This window comes from Fukomys damarensis, unplaced genomic scaffold, assembly GCF_012274545.1.
Source record: "Fukomys damarensis isolate Sample0158 unplaced genomic scaffold, DMR_v1.0_HiC HiC_scaffold_36, whole genome shotgun sequence".
Classification (NCBI taxonomy): Eukaryota; Metazoa; Chordata; class Mammalia; order Rodentia; family Bathyergidae; genus Fukomys; species Fukomys damarensis.
This window is the reverse complement of record NW_022900948.1, coordinates 39,836,066-39,859,205: the sequence shown is the minus strand read 5'-3', so window position 1 is coordinate 39,859,205 and position 23,140 is coordinate 39,836,066. Positions and strand designations below refer to the sequence as shown.

Here is a 23,140-nt window from a genome sequence, read left to right as displayed (position 1 = left end):
AATTTATTTTTAATTTTAAAATTTTTGAGACAGGCTCTTGCTAAGGGCTCAAATTTGTGATCCTCCTGCCTCAGCCTCCCGGAGTTCTGGGATTACAGGTGTACACCACCTGGCAACATTATTGTCCCCACAGTCAAACAGTCTGTTGTGCTCTTTCTGCCATACTTCAAAGGCCAGATAGGTGTATTTGAGAGTCCTTTGCTGATGAAATGGTATTTACAGGTTATTCCAGCCCAGGTATTCTCTTTGCTCCCATAACCTCAGTTTTTCTGTGGCTCTAGTTTTGTTTTGTCTCTTTTAGGTGACACCTTTTAGGACTTCTGTTGTAGAAACTTACTATTTGAAGAATTTTCTTAAGTTAATGTTTTCCCATCACCATGCCAGAAAAAGTTGCCATGGATGACCTTTGTGTCCAGCAGCAGTTGTTCAGGGGAGTGGTCAGTGCCCATGAATAGTTCTAGAAGTCCGGGTGGCATCCTCACCTTCCCCTCTCCTTTTGGTCTTCTGCCCCTCTCCATTGTCCTGCCCCTCCTCTCCCGCCCCACCTCTGCACTCCCATCTGACATATCTTCCCCATCTCTAGTGGGATTCTGATCGCTTTCTCCGCCCTCTCCTTTCTTTGGCATTTCCTGGCCCTCTACTTCTGGTTGGAATTTTCGAAAGCACAATCTTAACTATATATCATTCCTTGGCTTAAAATTCTCATGCCTTCCCAGGGCTTAGTACAAAGGACCAACTCTCAGAGAGTTGTCTGCAAGGTTCTCTGAGATTCAGCCCCACTGAACCTTCTGCCTGCCCACACCTTTTCCCTCCTGTTTTCATGGCATCACTTCTGCTCTTTGGTTTGGCCACCTTTCATCCCGTCTCCAGACTCCTGGGCCCAGTCCTTATCTCTACCCCGAGAAACCTCTGAACACAGTTATTCCTTCCACAGCAGCTGTCTCTTGGGAGTTCTTATTTCACAGTAAAATTATCTATTTGCTTCCCCTTCGGGGCTGTCCGTGGTTGCACAGGCTGCGTGCTTGGACCTTCTCCCTGGTGTGGTGCCACATCTGGAGAACTGGCTTGTGCCTGGCCATAGTCTTCCTGCTGAGCCACGCCAACCTGCACATTTTTGTCAGGGCTTTTGCATCATTTGAATTCACTTCATTTGTGGCCATCTTAAAACCTCCTGCTGGGAGGGTGTTCTGTGTTTCCTAGGTTTTGTGCCTGTCCTTCCTAGTTCTTGTGGACTAGGCTGGGGAAGCAGGGGCACAGAGGATAGTCCCCCGCAGCCGCCCACGGGTGTGCACCAGGCGGTTATGCTGGCCTCCAGACGGTGGGCGGGCTCCATATGATTGTGGCTTTTCTGCTGGTTCCAGCCCTGGCTTCGATCTCCACTTCGATGGGATGGGATTTCGGGTATCATTTCCTCTCCTAACTGAGATATTCCTAATGCTGGGTTCTTTTTCATTTTTGTTGTGATCCATGGAGTAGATTCACTCCATTTCCTCTCATTTTCAGGTGTAGCCCTTTCAAGGTGTCTAGAAATTTATTGCCACAGTTGTCATTGGCCACATTATTTTAGGAGAGAGATATTGATGTTAAGATCTATTAGTACCTGAGACTCCCTGTTTGCAGTTTGAGGATTGTTAAGCATATTTCTCACTGTATTTAAACCTAGTCTTTTTTTCTTCTCTCTGATTACATTTGCCTCAATGTAGCCTTGGAAATATATATTTGTATACACATATGCTGTGAACACTGATTTCTTCTCCTTGTGGAAAGCAATATGTTCTCATCTCTTTTGGTCCTTTTCCCTCTGGAAGCTTAGGTATTTTTCCTTACATTCACTGTCACAGATTCCAGCAAAACCACTTGCCCGCCACCAGTTTTCCTAATGGTGGGTTAGGGAAACAGGCTTTGGTGATGCCAGGCGCTAGCTTGGCATGGATCCCTGACTCTCCCTCTCACTTACACACAGCTCTGTGCCTTTGGCTATCAGCCGGTAGCCTTTCTGAGAACCCCAGTTTCCTCACCTGCACAAGTAAATGGGAGTTCCATAGGGAATGGAGGTGCATGGCTCAGACCTGGGACTAGTGGGGCCGGGGTTAGTTCTGTCATGCCCTTGCCTTTCTCTTAGTAACAAGTTTCTTTGTAAAGTCTAAGTGGCAGGGATACTTCATTTCCTTTGTTCCTCTCCCACCCTTGAACAGAAGCACTAATCCCTGTTTCCAAGGAACAGCCTGTGGTCAGAGAGCATAGAACTGCTTGCTCAAGGGTGACTTAGTATCCAGGACTGTACTTGCTCTCCCTGCCTTTCTGGTCCATTGTGGCTGTGCAGCCTCTCCATCTCCTTTTCTGGTCTTGAGTTGTGGTCAGGCTTTCATATCCTTTGGTTATCTGGGGCAGGCCCAGGTGGCATTGACCTTCTCATCCCTGCTTAGAAGCCCTAAATCACTCCTGTCCCCACCGTTTACTCTCCCTCCCTGGTGTCACCCAGACTGTGACATTTACATATGTGTGCAGCATCCACCCCCAGCCACGGAGCAGCAGTAGGCAGTACCACCTCTGTCTTAAAGGATCAGACACCGAGCACCCTTCTCTGTGGCACACTCAGGCCTGGCTGGCACACACTTCCACTCAGCGAGTCCCAAGTGTTCACGTAAACAGCTGCCTTTACCCAAGCAGCTCAAGCCAGACCCAGAACACTTTGCTTTTGTCACACAACCGAGCCCGAAAACAAATTTAATTAGCTTTTTCCACTATAAAAGATGTGGTCACACATAGGGCACATAGATTTGTGTGGGAAGCCTCCTGCTTGGGGAGGGGGCTGTTTTAAATACTTTTTTGAGCTCTTTAAATTTTATTCAACCGTCAACCATTAATGAGTCCTTCAGGCTGCATCAGTGGCATAGTCAGGTCATCAGAACCTCATCATGTCAACAGGCCACACTCTAAAACATCGTGTTTAAACCTGTTTTCCTTCTGTTAACTGGCTTTGAGTTGGAACTGGTGCAATTTTGGAATTACACCATTTGGCCCTGATCTGTCTCTTAATTTGATCCTTGAGTCTGTCAAAGCAGTACATACACTTGAAATTAAGGTCCAGTTTTTCATTTGTTGATGGACAAGCCGTGTACTGTCAGGGATGGAAAGACAGAAGAAGATGTGCGGTCCACTCCGAGGTCCAAAAGTTTGGTCCTCTCTTTTTAGAGATCAAACTTGCATCCCATCCAGACCTTTATTTGCTTTGCTATAGACCATGAGAGCAACAGAATTTTGTTGTTGCTATTTATTTATTTTTGGGTACAGGGATCAAACTCGGGATCTTGTGCTTGTTGCAAGGCAGGCAGAGGCACGCACCGCTGAGCTAAATCCCCAGCCCTGTAGTTACTGTTTCGCTTTTGTAGTGCTGGGGATCAACCCGGGGGCCTTGTGCATGCTACATAAGCATTCTATACTGAGCCACAATCCATGCCCAGAGCAATGGTATCTTTTATTTTTTATTTTTAGTACTGGGATCGAACTCAGAACCTTGAACTTAGAAGGCAGGCATGGTACCACTGAACTAAATCCCTGGCCCAGCAATGGTATCTTGTACTGTTTCAAATCAAAGAAACACGAGTGAAAGATTTTCCAGGATAAATTTGCACTGCCTCAGTTCTTTAATTTTTGGTTGACAGAAATGGAATAAATTTATCACAGACAGCAAGATACTTTAAAATATGTATATGTTACGGAGTGGCTAAATCAAGGTAATTAACATACGCATTATCTCACACACTTATTTTGTGTGTGTGGGTTGAGAACACTAAAGAATCTGCTTTTGGCAATTTTCAAGAAAACAGTATTGTCTGTCACCATGTACTGTGCAGTAGATCTCTGCAGCCTGCCTCCTCCAAGGGAAACTTTGTAGTCTTTGACCATCACCTCCCCAGATCTCCCTGCTTGAACTCAGTTAAGTCCATAGTTGTTAAAGGAGCAGAATGTTACTAAGTGTTGTTAAATGTAGATTCAGTATCAATAGGAGAACAGGGAAAAGCTGTGTGAGAGTTCTGCTGGGATGTCATCCACATTCTTGTTCCCCTGAGGGAACAGAGGGAGGAACTGTCCTCCGACTCGTGGCACGGAGGTGGAACAGAAGGCAAGGGACACATCTGTGATACTTTGAAAAACAAGACAAAGCAGACAATAACAGAATAAGGTGGAGCCAGAGGAGTTCCTTGTGTCTAAAGATTGAATATTTCTTCTTTTCTTTCCCCTTCTATTAGCTTCTTAGCTTCATCCTTTATTTCTTCCTAAATTCTTTTAGCCTGGTGTTGGTGGCACATGGCTTTAATACCAGCTAGTTGGAGGCCGAGGCAGGAGGATCTCAAGTTCGAGCCAAACCTAGGCAATTCAGTGAGACTCCGTCTCAAAATAAAAAAATTAAAAAAGAGTGGGGATCTAGCTTGATTGTAGAGCTCTTGCCTAGCATGTAGGAGGCCCTGGGCTCAATCCCCAGTACCACAGAAAGGAAGCAAACAAAAATAAAAAATTCTTTGTTACAAATGCATTCTTTCAGTTGGCTGGCCATACATATGTAGTTTCACATTCCAGAGCTGTTTTTAAGACAGTAAGGCATTCAGTCAAATGCATATTTAATATTTTGCCTGCCCCCAATATAACTAAAGCACTGTCCAGTGTGCATAGCCATTCAGTCCAAAGTGGAGGGTTTATTTAAAGAACATTGAGCTGGGCTGAACTGTCCAGGGTGCCCCTTAGCGGCACACCTACAGTTCACCCTGGTGACATTCCTAATCTCAGAACCACTTTAGTGAGAAGAGGAACTCGGTGGTAGCTGTAGACAAGAATGCGGAGCAGTCTTTTTGCAGTACTCTTTTGGACCTGCACCACAGCGGATCCTGAGGTAATCTATCAGTTTGTGAGTGTCTACAAAATGCAACTCTCTAGATAACAGGTTTAAAGTAAAGATTTAATACAGTCTCCATCTCCTATGATGTTGCAGTGACAGTTTAAAACTCATTCTCTAAATCTCAGCAGACTTTATAGCTAGCAGTGGGCCAATATAAAGTTTAATAGCATTACAACACATAAATCATCTTTTAAAGATGCTACTAGTAGCTCCAATATTAAATGCAGACAATCGCCTGTGGTATAAATAATTTATCAAACACCATTTCAGATTAGCCTTCCATGCTGAGTTATTTATTTTAGCCTTTTCTGTACGATTCCTAAGGCACTTTTTGAAAGATCCATTACTGGTCAGTTTAATGAACTTGGGGGTCTGTTTTGTCCCCTCAAGCACTGGGGTACAGCTGTGGTGACCATTACATGGCCGACGTGGACCTCTTTGTGCCTTTTACAAGTGCTGGCCATTTGTCATGTAGCGGTAAATGGAGCTGTACATTGGAGTCCAGGGACACATTGTGCGATGCAGTGATGGAGACAAACAGATAGCTCTATAAAGTGCTGCTTGTCACAGCTGACTTGTAGTACAGTACATCACTCTTATTGTAATCTCATTTAAGAAGCAGGGGTGGCCCGGGGGACTGATATTCCCAGTTAGTTTGGTGTTTGTAGCCATAAAGCAGGAAGTGTTCCTTTTATATTCTCTGAACTTTTAGGGAGTGTGATTTTTGCTTGGATTAATTATTACAGGAACTTCTCCATGGCTCAGGGTGAGATCTGTCAGCAGGTTTACTTGGACCACCTTTTCTCCTGGTTTGGCCTTGGTACAGTGTTCTTAGTGTATAAGGGTAAACTGTTTCAGGAGCCCTCTGGCTTACTTTCATCAATAAGTTATCAGTTACTAAGCAACAGCTGTAAGCCAGACTCTATAGTAGGTTCTTTCTACACTTGATTTCTAATTTGTGCAGTATTTCTGTGAGGTAGGATTTATTATTATTATATTACAGAGCAGGAGAGTGAATTCAGAGAGGCAAAGTAACCTGCCCAAGGTCACACAGCAGTTAGTAGGAGATTGGGTGTGCAAGCCTAGTCTGTCTGCATCTGTATCTGCCGGCTGGCCATGACCCTAGATCTCCCCACTTGCATTCAGTCACCAGGGTCATGGTGCTCTTTTGGCTGAACCTCTCAGAGTAAAAGGAAGCTGCCCTTGTCCTGCAAGCCCTTTTTCTAGTAGCCAGCCTATGTCCCGCTGTTTCATCTATACACAGAATCTCCAGGTTCCCCTGAGACGAGCACCGTAAATCCATGAGCAGCTGGCCTGGAGAGGCTGTTGGCCTGGCAGGGGAGAGTGTTGCACCTGGGCCTGGCCAGCTGGGGACAGGCTTTGTAGGGCCCTGGTCAGAACCCTTCTATCACAGCTGTCCCCAGACAGATGCTGCTCAGGACTCAGGTCACCCACATCTTGTAGAAAAGGGAAGGGAAGTGCAGTTTCCCTAGAAACAGTGAGTCCTAAAGAAGAAACAATGTTTCCTGCATTTATCAGGGGCCAGAGACCGATAAAAATGTGGTGTTTTCCCCACCTCTTGCCTTTAGTTTGTGATTTTTCTTAATAGTTTTCTCAGATATTTGGTAGCATATGTTAAAGACAAAAGTTGTTTAATTGCAAAATTTCACTATAAAGAAAACACAACATGAATATGCCCAGGACTTCTGTGTGGGGATACTGCAGGCAGAGACAGTATTCAACATTATAAAGCAGTTCCTGGAACACAGTAGGTCTCTGGAAATATTTCTTGATGAGATTAACTATGTAAGTAACAGGCAGACAGGAGATTGCTGGTAATTCGCAACATCTTTGTGGTTTGAGGGGTTTTGGTGATGAGGGGAGAAATATGGAAAACAAGACCTTCAAGCTTTTTAAATTTTTTATGAGAATTGAACCCAGGGTCTCATGTATGCAAGGCAAGCACTCTACCACTGAGCTACATCCTCACCCCTTTTTATAATTTTACTTCATTTTGAGGTAGGCTCTAAGTTGCCCAGTGCAGCCTCGAACTTGTGATCCTCTTGCCTGTCTCCCAAGTGGTTGGGATCACAGGCCTGTGCCACTGTGCCTGACAAGTCCTTCAGTCTCAATAGTGATCTCTGAAGTTACATCATAGGAAGGTCACTCAGCGCGTGGTCAGAGGAGAAGGCCCTTTGGGTGGTTAGCCTGCAAGTATTGTGGGAAACGCAGTGCTCTCTACCCTGCAGTGGAAGTGAGTGTCAGAGAAGCTGCTCATTGGCCCAGCAAGAAATCGGCAGCTACTATCCTCCTCCTCCTCTTAAACTTGCCCAGGCTTTGAGAGTCCTTGGTGACCAAGAGGGTGACACAGCCTTGAATCAGGGGACTGCTCTCCACTATTGCCTCCTAATGAAAAGACCCCACCCCAACCCAAGGTGGATTGCTTGAGAAACTGGTTTCTCTGTACTGTTTACCAGCCCTGGGACCCTGGGCAAGTCAGGGCTCCCCCTCAGCTGTAGTTTCTGACAGTGCCAGTCTTCCAAGATTGTAGTGGCAAGATAAACAAGATAAAGAGCATCGGAGTGCCTAGCTCAGTATTTGGCCCTTATAGTAGGTGCTCTATAAATATTAAGATTCATGCCATTTCATAACATGAGGGGGTGACTTTGGTGGGGCAAATCAGGAACTTGCAAGATCTTAAATTATCTTTCCTAGAATTGGTGGAAAGAAATTTAAAATATACATTTTTCCTAATTTTTAACAGTCATACTTAACCGCACACATAATTTTGAGTACATCAGACTATTCCTGAGTTTTCATATTTAGAAGTTTTATTAGTTACATAGTCATGTCACAAAATATTTGCAAAGCAGAGGAAGACTCAGCTGTACTCATAGCCCTAGTAGCAGTCTAGTTCCTATGTACACAGTCAAATGGTTGACATTAGATGTTTATCTCTCTAGTATCAGTTACATATTTCTGTTCCTTTAAATCTTCCCCCTTCCTTGCCCCTCAAAACCACTGAGGTCAGATCTTCTGACAATTCAGAAAGAAATAAGGATCTGCAGTCCTTGTGATGTCTTTAGGTGCTGTTGGCTGGCTCGAGATACCAGCAGCAGTGGTAGGAAAAGACAGCAAAAGAAGTGGCTAAATGCTAAGAAAGAAGAGTGGGAAGGGGAGAGAAGATGGGAGCCAGGAGCAGGGCTGAGCCAGGGGCTGTGTGTGCACACACTTGGACTGCTAAGGTTGGTGAGGCAGTGAAGCGTGTCGGAGTGAGGTTGCTTGAGCCAGTTGGTGGTTGGCTTTTGCCATCTGTGTGGTGGCAGCAGCCATCTCCTTGGCTAAGGAGTATGTTTTGCTACCACCTTCTGATGTTCTCGTAAGGCTCTTTTTGGAGGAGGGTGGTTTCTGGTTTTCTGAGGTGGGGCATATGTAGTCCACAGTGACCTCAAACTCACAGATCTGTTGCCTCAGTCTCCCAAGTGCTGGAATTATGGTGGGCACCATCACACTGGCTCTGGTGAGGCTTCTGAGAGACCTGTGAGAGTACCAGGAGAGAGTTCCTGATTAAGAGGATCCTGTTTGAATGAATTCTTAAGGGATTGTATTTGTACAGGAGAATAGGGGTTTCATTGGCCCCCACATATTTGTCACTCAGGAAGTGAAAAATGTGTGGGATAAAGATCAAATAACCCTAGTCCTGCTGTTGGTTTGTGGAGTCTGCACTTCCCACAGAGCCTCCCTCTTACCCTTCTGGGTCTGTAGGGGGCGCTCGTGTTACTGCCATCCCAGGCTGGCTGGGGCAGGCAGGCGAGCAGGAGGCTGGAGTGGGCTCAGATCTTCTGACAATTCCAGAGGCAGTGAATCAGCCCTGGGAGCATCACAGGCCAAGTTTTGGGCAGGGAATCTTTCTTGACACGTTGGATGAGATCCTTCGACCAGCCAGCACGTGTACAGACTGTCCTGGGAAGGTGGGGAAGAGCTGCTGCAGGGTCTGCTTTCCCATCTGGGAACGTTGGTTCATTTCTGTCCTTATTGCCTGAAGGGCTTGAACTTAGTGTTCCCAGCTTATACTCAGCTGCTTGCTGTTGGATGCTGTTTCCTGAGTGCCCGGTGCCCGGTGCCACTCCAGCCAGTGTTCCCACAGCTCCTGCTCAGTTGGCGCTAGTCCTCACCACACTGTGCTGTGGTCACATGGGCCTAGTCCCCCACTGGATTCTCAAGTCCCCGTGTGATAGTTCATCCATCTTTGTAGCCCCTGCTCCTAACTAGGTGTTCTTGACAAAGGAATGGGTCCATTGCTTATGAGTAACTGCTGGGGATTTATACTTGCTGTTTCTAGTCAGAGCAAAGGAGGGTGGTTCAGAGCAGTCTCTTCAGTGAACTCTGAGCTTGGGAGTGGGGAGAGGTCTCACCCTTGGTTCTAACACTTCCAGAACTACTGTTGGAATTAATGTCTGCCCCACTGCCTTGCAGTCACATGGTACTGATATTTCCATTATGTTACTAGGAAGTTTCAGCCATTGCTGGATGTTTTTTATCAGGATTTACCAAACTAAGCTCATGGGCCAGATCCAGCTCAACACCTGTTTTTGTTAATAAAGTTTCACTGGGAAACACTCATACCTATTGCTTATGTGTTGTAGTGGCTATTGATGCTACCATCACAGAGATGAGCAGCTGTGAGACTGGTGTGCCCACAAAAGCAGAAATATTTACAACCTGACCCTTTACAAGAAGAAAGTCTTGACCTGTTTTAGATGATAAACGTCAGCCCCATAGTTCCCTGTTTTGTGGTGGCTCTGCAATGTGAAGCTATGGTAAAAGTGGGCTGAGTGCATTAAGAGTTTGAAAGGCCCAGGTCCCCACTGAGCAGCAGAGCAGCTTTAGGCAGGCATTGGAGCTCTTTGAGATCTTTTCTTCTGTAAAATGAGTGTGGGAAACAATATGTAGCTCCCATATCTTGAGCTCCACCGTGAGAGCACTTTGGGGCTTCACAGCAGGCCTGCAGCTCATTGTGGGCACCTTGTGTTACAGCTGCCCTTTTCTGTCTCAGGAGGAGGAGGCCAAGAAGCTGGTGAGTGAAGCCATTGCAGCTGGCATCTTCAATGACCTGGGGTCTGGGAGCAACATTGATCTATGTGTCATCAGTAAGAACAAGCTGGACTTTCTTCGCCCATTCTCAGTGCCCAACAAGAAGGGGACCAGGTGAGTGAAGGGGTGACCTTCTTCCAGTGTGCCCGGGTGTTCTGAGTCCTTTTCCATGGGGAGGAAAGCCAGTGTCCCAAACCAGCCTTACACACAGACCTTTGAGCCTGCCAGCATTTGCACTGTGACATCAGACCACTGCTGGGTGTAGAAAAGTGACTTGATGCAGAGTGTGCTGGTGGGAGAGGGGTGGGCCCCGGAGAGTGCCCTCAGGCAGAGAGCTGGGGCGGATGGGTCCTGGCATCTCCTTCCTTTCTGAAAGGAATCACACCACAGAATGGAGCTCTGTGAGGAGGTGTACTTTTCCTCACCCTGGTCCAAGAGACTGACAAGGCTGTAAGACAGCAGCTGGGAGCACCTCAGTGGAGCCTTGAGCTGACCATGTTCACAACACTAGAGTTGTGCCACTGTGGCATATGCCTTGCCAGTGGGCACTTGTGTCATTGTAGCCCAGGTTCAGGGCAGCTGGGTCAGGTTCTAGTTGATGTGTGGAACAGACAGTGATGTGTGTGCACCAGTTCCTCAGTGGTTCTTCAGGGGTGTCCAGCTGCCAGGTCACCTCCTGACCTCTTCCTGGAGTCCACGCAGCCCAGCACGTGGCTCCAGAGTTCTGCTTCAGCCATGTTCACTGGAGTGAGCGAGCAGTGTCTTTGATCTTTGCGGGGGCAGATTGCTTTCCCTGAGTGCCTGCTCTTATCCCGCACCGCAGATCTGAAGCTCCAGCTCTCCTTGAAAGGCAAGGACAGGGTGTCACTGTGGGTGCTTGGTACATCTCCATGGGCCGGGGCATCCCAGCAGCCCAGAACTCTGGGGAGGCTGCTGACTGGCTCAGCTGTGGGCATCACTTCCTGCACTTGAAGTGATGGAGCCGGACTAGGTAAGGTCTAAGAAGCCCACAAAGTTGGCTGGGCCTTGAGCGGGAAGGGAAGCAACTATCAGGCACAGAGCTTTCTGGGGGAGCAATTTTAGCCCAGCTCCCTGAAGATGGGAGCCAGGGAGTGGTGGGAGAGGGGAGGTGCCACGCCATCCAGACTGAACAGGGTCCTGGGTGGGGATTCTGAGGGCTCTGTGTGAGCCGTTGGAGAGCTGTATGTGTGGTTGAAAAAGGAGCATAGTCACGGCCCGTGTTTCTCACCTGGAAAGAAGACCATACATTCGGACAGAAACAAAATGACCAGGTGTTCCAGGAGGGATGGACAGTGACCTGCCCTCTGGACAGGGCCGCTTTCCTCAGTGGCTGGGGCAGAGGGTACTGTAGTAACAGTGTCCACACTCTGGAATCCCAGTGTCATTCTCGGCCAGTGACTGATGATGGGGGCACCACCTGGGTGAAGCGGATCCTTTGAAATTCAGAATGGACAGTAGGTGGGGGCAGAGCCAGAGGCCAGTGCCACTGTGGCCCTCGCCCTATGGGCTGCAGTCGCTGCTCTGTGCTGTGCCATCCACCGCTGCAGGTGGTAGAAACCTGCCCCACACAGGCCCTCGTGGTGTTTTGTGGGCTGTGCCTCCCGAAGACATTGAGGTGCAGCTCAGGTGTGGCATACACACAGGGCCCGTTGGACTGTGGCTGCACGACTGCCTGGTGCTGCCAAGGTCCCAGCATAGTGGGCTGAGAAATACTCAGGTACCAGGGCGGTGAGGGTGCATTTTGGAAAGTGCAGCTGCTCAGTCCCGTGCAGAGTAGGCTGGGTGAGAAGATTCTGCAGGAGTACGACAGGCCCGCCCTTCTGCCCCAGCTCCAGAGTGTGATGCAGAACTCTATCCGTGCCCACTTTTTTGGCTTCCTGCTCCCTCTGTGAGCCCAAGAAACTATTTGAGAGGACAACTTTCCCAGGAGCATGTGGTCATGGCAAAGCCAGCAGCCTTCCTTCCGTAAGTCTGTGCCAGCTGGGGACAGACCAGAACACAATTGGGTGTATGCTTCTGTTTGACTGTGTCAGAACTCCTGGCCCCTCTGTGAATTAACAGCTCACCTGTGTGTCTGATGACTGCCTTCCCCCTGTACCCCCAAAAGAGGTTATGTCCTTGTGATGATCTATCATTTCTCTGCAGGAGACAGACAGTTAACCTGAATCATGAGAGTGTGGGCTAAGGTGACAGGCTTGGAATCTGGCCGCAGATGCTTTTATAGTTGGTGCTTCCGGACAGCTTAGTGTGTCGAAGATGGTGGCTGAGCCAGCCTTGTTGCTGAGAACAGGATGATTGCAGTGGAAAGGAGAGGCTTTACCTGTGCGGGCTGCTAACAGGCACTCAGAGGTGGAAGCCTCCAGCCCCAAGGCCCAGTGTTTCCAGCATGTATGGGGGAGGTGACACTCCAGGACGCTGCAGCACACACGGGGCAGGTGCCATCTGGATTTTCTCTTGGGTGCCAAGATTATATCCCTACCAGGTGTTTGTTTCTTAGCCCTTGGAGACTGTGGGAAGGGATCCTTCGGGACTTGACTTCTCTGGACCGAGTGGAGTGTGGCCCCTGCTTGCTGCACTCTCTAGCTCTCTGTGCAGACCTGGAGGAGAATCCTAACTCTGCCTTTGTTTCTCTCACTAGGTTTGGCCGGTATAGATGTGAGAAGGGGACCACTGCAGTCCTCACCGAAAAAGTCACCACTTTGGAGATTGAGGTGCTGGAGGAGACTGTCCAAACGATGGATACTTCTTGAAGGGTCAGTGGGGCGGTGGGATACTGCCCTGAAGACTGGGGGCGAGGGAGCCCTCCGGAAGATACTCATTTGGCTGTTTGCGGAACAGAGCTCAATAAAAATGAATACCACAGTGGGTGGATGAGGTTTGAGGACTCTGAGATTTTTTTGGGGGGCCACCAAGGCCCACTGGTTGGGCCTCTCAGGTTCCTAATCGTTCTGGGAGAACCTTTCTGGTTGGGTGTCAGCAGCATGGCCTCCCTGTGAACAGGGCAGGCTGCCTCTGGCCCAGAGCTGTGTGTTCACTTTGGTTCCTCAGGTGAACACCCCTGTTTTCCTCTGCTGCAGCTCCCAGGCCCTGCCCAGGGCACAGTGTCCTAACAGATTGATGCCTGCAGGCAGCCTCTGTATCAGCAGCCAGGCAGGATCACAGATGAGCCTTGGGCTGTAGCTCAGTGGTAGAGCAAGGCCCTGGGTTCTACCCCCAGCACTGCAAAAGTAAAGAAAAGGCTCCCACGTTTGCATTCTCAGGCCCTGTCTAGTTCACAGCACCAAGAACAGGTAGACAGGATAGTCAGCTTTCCCATTGCTGCACTAAGCCAGGTGAGCCCACTCTGGCAGTTTCATGGACATCAGAGGAATGTCCTGGGACTTACAATTAGGATGTGACCGTGTCACAAGCCCTCAGCCTGGGAACCCTGGAGACAGTAAGTTCCATTGGGCAGATCGCTCTTGGTCAGGTAAAGTGGGTGGTATGTGGCAAGCAAGGTCTCTGTGTGCTGAGGCTGCCTGTGCCAAGGGGCTCTGAGAGCCAGAAGCAGAATTATGTACGCCCCCCACACACAAAATCTGTCTGGAATTGGGAAAACTTTGGCTGGTGCTGGGCAGGAGACGGGTGCCAATTTCCCCCCACGAGAAAACTCAAGGCTGTGCCCACCTGAGGCAGCTCCCCTTGGAGTGGGCCAGGGAGATGAGTGCCATTACTGCAGCTGCCACTTGGCTGACGGCTGACAGCTGTCAGAACCATTTGGGAGCTTAAGAAAATTCCGAGATTACTCAGAATGTCCGGGGCCTGATGAGCTGTTTTCCAAAGCTTCTCAAGAAGTTGTGCTGCTGACGTGTTTGGTTTAGGATCTCCCAGTTGAAGAGGAAACTGTTGGAAGCTGTTCTCAACCTCCAAAGCACTCCCTTCACAAAGTGCCCCTCTCCCCACTTTATTGCAAACACAAGGGCATCTGGAGACAGCTCTGAAAGCCTGAAGGTGTCACGAAGAGCAGTGGCCTCCCGGGGGCCCTGTCAGCCAGGTGAGGTCAGGACACACCTGACCGAGAACCCAGTGAAGGTTAACTTGCATATAAAAACACAATTCAAACTACTTCTAGAGCTTGAATTTGCTTAAATTCACATTTATAAATTAGTTTTCACAGTTAATCCTATTTGGGAACAAGCAATAAATGAACATATTTGATTTCCTACACATAATACAGTTGCACTTTAATTCTGACGTGCATGGCCCATGGGCTTAGTTTTCTGAAGGGTGAATGGCTACTGCTTTGGGGTCATCTGCAATGTACTAATTGACGTGCATCTTTTATTTTGAATTCTCTCAGCAACCCGAAGGTCGATAGTATTAGTCTCATTTTAGAGATGAGGAAACTTAAGGCTCAGAGGCTAAGAAACTTGTCCAAGGTCACACTAAGAAAGGTATAGAACCAGAATTTGCCAAGAGCCCAAAGCTTGTAGCCCATGCTTCCTTGGCACAGAGGGAAATGCTTAACACTGGTCATGAAACGAGCCACCGGCACTCCAGGAGGTGACGGGGAACCCAGAACACGGCAAAGGTTCAGGAGATGAATAACCAGACCGCCTGAACCTGGCTTTCAGGTACTATTTGCCTCTCAAAGCTCTGCTAGGTGCTGGATTGTCATCACTCATCAAGTTATAAAATGCAGACAAAATATTAGTGAAAGCGCTACACTAGTTTAAAAAATTATTTCCACTTTATCCCTTTACAACAGAGTAAATTGAGCACACAGCTTGATTGGAAAGATACTAAGAACTAAACTGAACTTGCTGCTGACCATTGTCAGAGGTTCACTGCACAAGTCACAGCGTCCCCTGCAAGTCTCCTGCCAGCGTAGACTTGGGCAGGTCTTGCAATTCCCCAAAGATTCACATTAGAGTCCGGATTCAGGGGGCTTCGGCAGCTTGCTGAACCCCCACTTGGTAACAAGCCAGCTGAGATGGTCCAGACAGTAGAGAGAAAGGACTTTGGGATTTGACTGTCACCTGGCTGCTCTGCATTCGCATCTGCTGCAAAGGCTGGCCGCCTTCGGGGGACCCACTGAACCCTCTTGTCTCAGCTGTTCAGGCTGCAGGAGGCTGCTTCAGGAGAAGACTCAAGTAAGGCAAAGTGGTGTTGGCTTTTGATGAGGCTTGGAGCCCGTTCAGGTGCTGGACATCCACACGTGCATCTGCTTGGCCACCTGGTGCACGTACGCGATGTCCGGTCTCTGGTCCGGGTCAGGGTAAATACACATACTGACCAGTTCTCGGAGCTGCAAGGAGAAAGCAGTTGCTGTTATTAAGAAAGCAGCCTTAGCAGCGTTTTTGTCCACAGCGGTGCATCGAATCCTTGCAGCCCAGAAGGTGCTACTGTTGTCCCTATTAGAGGTGAAAAATGATGCTGTGCAAGGCTAAGTGATGGGTGCACAGCCACAAGCTCCCAAGGGACATGCAGGGCCACTCCCTGGCCTGTCTGGCCCAAGGCCACGCTTGGAGACCCTGAGAGTAGTTATCACCAAGTAATTTTGAACTCTGGACCGTGTGTACCTTTGGGTCGATCTGTCTGTCTGTGTGTGCGCGCGCGCGTGCGTGTATGTGCGTCCTGGGTGTGTGGCTGCTGTCAGTCACGCAGAGGCCCAAATCCGAGGACCTGACTCAAGGAAAGGGCTTATTGATCATAATAAATGCATTAACATGCAGCAGGGCTGCAGTCTGCCCACCCCCTGGCCTCTCCATTGTGCTCATGAAAGACGGCTCTTTTAATTATAGACACTGAGGGCTTCGCCTGCCTGGGCTGGGGGAGGGGCGGCTTGAGCCTCTGATCGCCTCCCCTTCTGATAGCCAGGGTGCCAATTATTTTAATGGTAATTAAAATAATGACCTTAAAAAGCCTATGCCTTAACTTGCATGGCTGGGCTCACTGCAATGTTTTCCATTTGAATACCTGCTGCTGTGGGGGCAGGTGCCTCTGCTGTCTGTGGGGACAGGGGAGGTCCTGGACCAGAGAGGACCGAATGGCCTCAGTGGTCACTGCTGCGGGTCTGCAGCAGGGCTGGAGGGTTGTTCCGGGGGCCCAGGGGCTGCGATACACTCCCCAGGCAGAGCGGCTGGGGCCCCAGCATCCACAGACAAGGGCTTCCTCTGCTCATTCTAACTGGCCTTAGAGCCTCAGGCAGTGCTTGCCACCTCTGTGTGACATTCTTAGATCCCAGTGCTTTCTCAACATTGGGAGGCCCCAAATATGACAAGGAAATCTGCAGCCTGAGCAGACACCTGGTGAGGTCACCTACTGTACACAACTCAGGAAGGCAGCTGGGTCAGCCTCTGCCAAGTTAACGGTGCCCAAGAAAGCCAGGTTAAGGTGAGGTCTGTGTGACCACGCAGTCGGGAATAAGTATGTGTTTGAGATTTTTCAGAAATCAAGAAACAAAACAATAACTGTCTTTAGTTTTAAGAGGTCATGGGCCATACTTGGGAGGCCCTAGTGCTGCACACTGCTGCAGGATGGTAGGCACCCAGGGCCCAGGTGTTGGAGGACAGTGTGGCTGGCTCTGGAGAGAAGCCCTAGAGGCTTTGGGGTCAGCCTCGGGACAGAAGGAGCGGGGACAGCACCCTTTAGTGGACGGGAGCTGAGGCAGATTACTTGGCATTTGTGCCCAGTTGCGTGGCTCTAAACTTCTTGCTTCTGAATAGTACAAGGTCCAAATTTAAACAAAAAAGAGAAGAAAGCAAATGCAGCCAGGAACTTTAAAGAAATGAACTCGTTTTTCCTTTCCTGTCAACTTGCACTCCAGAGCACAAATACTTCCTCCAGAGGTGTCCATGAGAACTCTGACAGCCGCTGAGGCACAGTCAGGAGAGGAGGGCACTGCACAACTGCCTGGCCCTGGACCTGCTCCTGGAGGTGGCAACGCCCAAGGGCACTGCGCAGCCTACTCTGAGGGGTGGCCGATCTGGACCCCACCGAGTGCCTACTCTGCCCTTTGTGCACAGGGCAGCCCCTTCCAGGTCTCACCCCTGGATGTTTGGCTGATGTGGGGACGTGCCACTGAGACAGGATGGCACTGTGGCTAGGGGCAGGGGCATCGGAGTTCATTTTGTCACCTTGGGCAAGTTCCTTTGCTGGGCTGGACCTTGGTTTCCTTGTTGAGAAAACAGGCGTGGGTGTGATCATGGGTAGGGCCCGGGAGGACCTCAGGATCACACCCACAACAGGAGCCTTCAACAGGTGGAGCTGGGAGCCAGTAGGGTGCCAGTGGCTCCATCTGCTGGCTGCCGCCTTTGGGGGCTGCGCTATATCTGTGGAACTCCTCCAGTAGAAGAACAACCCCACTGCTGGCCTGGTGCCTCCCAGAACTCCTCCCTTCCCCACCCTGCACAGTAAGCCCAGACTCAGCCTCCTGGAGGCCCATGGCTGCCTGGGGTCACCAGGCTGGGCTTTGGCTTCCTGACTCACCTTCTCAGAGTAGTGTTCCCCAGGGAGAGGAGGGTAATCACACTGCTCGATCTTCTGGCAGAGGGAGAAGAGATTCATTTTATCTCCATAGAAGGGGCTCTGGAGGGCAGCCATCTGCAGGGGAAAAGACATCGGGTCAGTTCCAGCCTCAAGGCCCAGAAGGACTCCAGATAGGGCTGGGTCCTCCTCTGATCCACACTGAAGTGGCTGTCCAGAGGGCCTCGGCACTGGCACTGGGACACCCAAGGAACCCCTACTTGTCCAGTCCTATCTTGGGGCCAGTAGGAGCCAAAGGAAGTGGGCCTTGTGGGCCTCTGGCTTCAGTTTGCTGCGTCCTCTCCCCCATCCTCTTCATACCTGCGCCCATGGGCAGTGTCCCTGGGTTTGGAGGTGGCCTCGAGGAGACAGCATTTTAGGTTTCCTTAGGTCAGGTCCAGGAGTCTGCCCCAGGTGGCACTTGAGGGCGCAGTGCCTGGCCTGGCTTTGCGTTTTGTGTGGGTGTGTGGGGGCAGCATCGCTGCTTGCTGTTCCCACTACGCCCCCTCCTCACCCCTGCAGGAAAGGCAGCTGGCAGGGGAGGAGACCTGACTGGGAGCCGGCTTTGCAACCCATTCTGCTAATGGCCTGACTAGGGCGATGCATCTCCAGACATTTAAATGGGAGACTCAGGTGCTGGGGTTAACTGGGCAGTTTCCAAAGGACATCTCTTGCCGCATGAGAGAGCAGCTGGGGCTCTAGGGCAGTCACGGGGGTGACTTGGGTGGGCCCTGAGTCGTGGCTGGAAGTTCCAGATGGATTTTCCTGGAGATGGCTTCTGCTCGGGGTAGACAGGGCATTTGATGTTGGCCCTGCCAATGCAAGCCCTAGTTTTTTATGCAAGGGACCCGTTGTCCAGCAGGCCAATCTGATCACAAACTTGGCTGCTTGGGAGTCCAGGAAACTGGAGGCAGGAAGCCCCTGCATCTGCCCTCCCTTTCCCAGCACCTGCCTTACAGCCTTGTCAGGAACCTTTCTGCATAGGGTCAGCAGTGGGCTGCACCAGAGGACCCTTGGCTTCACCCCAAACTGCAGTGTCCCCTTCCTCCCTGCAGCCCCCTCCAGGTGCCAGCCTCAGCCTTCCACATCAGGGCAGCGGACCCTGAAGGAAACTCGGGCTGCCAGCGACACTGGGATTAGGATTACCCGGGATGGCGAGATCCCCAGTTTCTGGCTGCTCAGAGCAGGTAAGGAGCTGTTTGGGGTTGGTGCTCTTCCTTGTTAGTGCCTCCAGGGCCATAGCTCAGTGCTGCGCGTCCTCAGAAAACATTCCCTCTGGGGAGTTACTGGGATGACACATGGCCAAGGCCAAGGGTGGGCGGGCGCTTGCCTGGCTAGGGGGGCTGGGAGAAACTGGTGCATGACTGGAGATATCAGAGAGAGAAGGGGGAATGGGACTTTAGCAAGAAAAAGGACAGCATCCGTCAAGGCCACAGACGCCCATCTTGTCACCCAGGACTTCTCTGGAACATCTTGGAGGGAAGGGTGGCCCAGAGGCCACGCAGTCTTCAGCAGGGCACTGGCCTCCCAGCTGCCCAGGCCGGAATCCGAGTGGTGTTACATGCCAGGCACAGCTGAGCTCCTGCAGCCCATGTCCTTCCTGGGTCTCCATCGACTACTGAGAGCCCTGTCCCCAGGTCCTGGCATCAGGCACGCCAATTCCTTCTGCTCCGAGCTCAGAGCTGAGCTCCTATATAATTAAGTAAATCCTGCCGAGCTCAGGTGGCCCACTGGGTGCCTCATGAGCTGCACTGGTAATGAAAATAAAGCACCAGGCCCTCCAAGGCGATTCCTGTGGTGCACTCTGATGTCCAGGGCAATGTCACCAGCTGGCTGGTACGCACAGTTCTCCAGAGCCTGACCGCAGTCCTCTGCAGGACACCCACAGAGGGCACGGGCCAGGGGAGTGGTGACTCCTCACTGGCTATGAGGCAATGTGGGGACTGTGCAGATGGGATGAAACCCAGGCTCCCGGGATGTTATCCTGGACCCCACATTACCACTGCACCCTGATATGTAGGGCAGTGCTGCTAAGCAAGAGGCTGCAAGGATAGGAGCAGGGGCCACGGATGTGGGCGGCTTCCCCATTTTCCCCAGAAAGGACACAGAACAGAGTGATCCCTAGAGCCCTAAGGGAGCCCTGCCCACCTCCTGCAGTCCCTGACTGCAGCCCCGTGAGACTGGTGGTGAACTTCTGGCCTCCAGGACTGACAGGGCAGATGCTGTGTGAAGCCATCAAATCTAGTCATCTGCTGCAGCCACCGCAGGACACGGACACAGGGACCTTTGGAGATCGAAGTCACGCCAGGGCCAGGGAGGTCCTGCTGGGGGACTGTGTGCCCCTCGGGCCCCAACCCATGTTCCACCAGTACCACCCAAGTTCTCAGTGGCTATCTGGAGTGGTGGGGGCTTTTGTCACAGCTCCGCAGGCAGTGCCTCAGAAGGACACCACAGGCTGCCGGCAGCGGAGCCTGAAGTCGTGACTGCGGGACGTCTCCTTCTAATTACACAGCCCTGGCCCAGATGCGCTCTGCCCTGTCTGCTGGGAAACATCTACTTCTTCCCGTGGGCCATGGCGGTGGGGAGGGGGCCACCAGCGGGAGCCATGAGGTCGGACGTCCAACCCCAGGGGACGCAGTCAATTGATTCCATTGACTTCTCATGGCTGATGTCCCCCTGGCTGTGAATGGCACTGCCCCACGCACTGCCAACAGATCCATCAGCCCTGCAGAGCGGGAGCCTGTGTAGGGGGAGTGGGAGCCACTAAGGGGGCCACTGCCTTGGCAGACATGACACAGGTTACCCAGCGGCAGCTCAAGTGTCAATGAAGGCTGTTTCTCGGGCAAAGGAGCCAGCTGCCCAGCAGTCTAGGAGATGCACACAGTGCTCCTCCAGCCTGGCTGGCCTGTTTTTATGTGTAGGGACCCCCATGGCTCACACAGGGCAAGAAACAGCTTTCAGAAAATAGAAAACACAGAATGGAAAAAGAAAAGGAAAACAAAATCATCTGGACTAGGCATAATATACATGAGGATAGGAGGACAGAGGGGACTCCTCCCTGGGGACTGGAGCCGAGCTGCAGGGTGGCTTCCCACTGGCCAACGCAAAATGAGAAACATGGCAAGCTGCCAGAGCCTTGCCTCCAGAGGCAGGCAGCAAGCACCAGACACTCAGCTTACACTGGGTCAGTGTGCTCGTGGACGAGGTGAGGGTGCTTCTGGGCTAGGCAGATGCCATACCATGGCCTCCTCTGCCTCACCGCAGGCAGGCTGGGACCCATGCCATGTGGAGCATGGCACTGGGATTGGAGCTTGGGTCCCTGTGGGTGCAGGCTGGGCTCCTGCCCGCCACCGCATCTCTCCCCCAGTGACACAGCTGTGAGTCACGCTCACCAGTTCACAATCACATTCTCCTTGCCCCTATGCTGAGGGCACTGGCTTGGGCTTTGGGAGCCCTGGAACAGCCGTCCCTTCCCTGCAGGACAATGCCCACTCAGAGGCGGCCACCATTTATCTGCTGATGTGACAGGATGGCAGGGTGGCTAGAGAGACCCTGGACCCACGGCTCATCTTGGGTGATGGGCACCAGTCCCAGGCTGGCCCTGTGTGACCAGTGACCCCTGCTGCTAAGGGCGGTGTGTTGCTAGAGAGACAGCCTTGTTGGGCCGTGCTCAGTGTCTCCACACACAGGCACCCGAGGCAGGCAGGGTTTTTCCTGTTCTCCCTGCTGAGGACAGTTCTGATTTTCATCTCTCTGCTCCTCTTGCTAAAGTCACTGACTTCTGAGGCTGGGCACAGTGGCACACACTTGTGAGGAAGGAGGATCAGGAGCTCCAGGCCAGCCTGAACCACACAGCTAAACCCTACTTCAAAAAATAAAAAATAAAGACAGTGACTTCCTCCCGCATTCTGTGCCCACTGTCTGCTGCCAGGCTCACCCACCCACCTGGCTCAGCCACTCCTGGCTCCCAGTCCACCCAGGAGCCAAACTGGGTAGAGACAGGATGGGGGAGCTGTGCTCTGCACGCCCCCGCTCTGAGGCAGACATCGAGTGGGCATCCCAGCTAGGTGTTCTACAATCTTCTACACCTGATGCTCTGAGAGTCCCAGAGAAAGGACATGTCTGTTCTTAGCAGCTCCGGGCCAAGGGCTTACGAAGACACTGAACCTGTCTGAACTTCACAGGAAACACAGCTTGACGTCACGGTGTCCACCTGGCACTAAGGGAGGGAAGATCCTACTGTCCAGAGCCTCTGGGCACGAGGGCTGCCACATTGTGTGGCATGGTTCGGGGGTGCCACGTCTTGGGCTGATGCATGAGATATGGTTGCAGTCAGAGCTGCCCGTCCCCAGGAAGCAAAGTAGTCTTCCTGGATGTCAACATTTACACAGCCCTGGACACTGTCGAAGTGTCACAGACCGTCCCCAGCCATGCTGGCTTCATGGGGAGGTCCTTTCAGCTGATCAATGTCATGCCGACCCACAGGGGCTCCGGGGAAAGCAAAGATGATCAAGTTTCTAGTTATAAAAACTGAAGCTCTCTCTTATCTGTCATTTCATTATCAAGGTTCCAACAATGCAGGGCAGGAACCACTGCTCCCATTTTACAGATGGGGACTCTGGAGCTGCAGCCACCCAGCACTGGGTTTCCAGGGTGGCAGGAGAGTGTGGTCTCCCTGCTGTTGGTGCCTTAGTTGTTTGCCCTTCACAGCTAAGGATAACCAGTGCTTCCCACTTCCCTGGCTATGGGATCCCAGTGTGGCCAAAATGGGTGTGGCCTCTGTGTACTTCTGCTGTCTCATGCCCAAGTCCACTGAGACATGGTGCTGTTCCTCGGCCCAGCTGTCTGCCAGCCCTGAAACGGCTTTCTGGTGTCCCCTTTCATGGTTCAGGGCAGGGGTACAGCCTTCTGCGAGATGTGGATGCCTTCAGAGGGGAAGTGACTCAGAGGCACAAGGCAGCCCTAATTCTTCTCCTGTCCCCAGCACCCTGGATTGGACCTGACACATCACAAATAAAGAGCAGCGAGCAAAATCATCAGTGGGTGGGTGTGGCTGCCAAGGAAACCAGGAAAGGGGCTTAGGCAGGCACTTGTCGTCTGGGCAGCTGGGTCCCATGCCCATGCTCCCTTGGTCTGCTTCTGGCCTGTCCCCTTCCCAGATCCAAGCAGCCCACGAATGAGCCAGTCCCAGCGCGATGTCACTGTCTAGGCCACGTGGGTGGGGGCGAGGGTGGGTCCCGGATGGCCCTGGTGCCCACAGTGGACATGTACTGCTCCAGTCCCCCTGAACTGGAAAGTGAGCCCTACCCATGTGGTGCCCCCCAAAGGCCGTGGAGCTGGGGGTCAGAGGCTCACCTCGTAGAGCAGACAGCCCAGGGACCAGATGTCAGACTTGAAGTTGTAGCCGTTCTCGTGGATCCTCTCTGGCGACATGTAGTACGGGGTCCCAACTGAAACACAGCAAGGGGTGGGACTTAGACCCAGCCCCAGACTGGGGCAGGCGCACAGGGCTCGGGGAGGATGGAGACCAGCCTTGGTCTTTGGGCAGCCCTGTCCTCCAGCCTGTCCTGTCCTCTTCCAGGTGAGACGGCCGGGCAGATTGGAGGCATCCAGGCTACAGAT

At 51.4% G+C, this 23,140-nt stretch overlaps 2 protein-coding genes across 2 annotated transcripts in view; one reads left to right on the top strand and one right to left on the bottom strand.

Annotated features, from left to right (window-relative positions):
* Psmb7 (proteasome 20S subunit beta 7) overlaps positions 1–12,888 on the top strand; it is a 58,065-nt gene extending 45,177 nt beyond the window's left edge. The window contains exons 7-8 of the mRNA XM_010613510.2: positions 9,954–10,105; positions 12,651–12,888. Of these exons, the coding sequence (XP_010611812.1) occupies positions 9,954–10,105; positions 12,651–12,762 (264 nt within the window). The 3' untranslated portion in view covers positions 12,763–12,888. The remainder of the gene's footprint in view (positions 1–9,953; positions 10,106–12,650) is intronic.
* A 2,300-nt stretch (positions 12,889–15,188) lies between these two features.
* Nek6 (NIMA related kinase 6) overlaps positions 15,189–23,140 on the bottom strand; it is a 37,594-nt gene continuing 29,642 nt past the window's right edge. Inside the window, exons 8-10 of the mRNA XM_010613508.3 lie at positions 22,874–22,968; positions 17,483–17,596; positions 15,189–15,299 (exon numbers count right to left, since the gene is read on the bottom strand). Coding sequence (XP_010611810.1) covers positions 15,189–15,299; positions 17,483–17,596; positions 22,874–22,968 — 320 coding nt within the window. The remainder of the gene's footprint in view (positions 15,300–17,482; positions 17,597–22,873; positions 22,969–23,140) is intronic.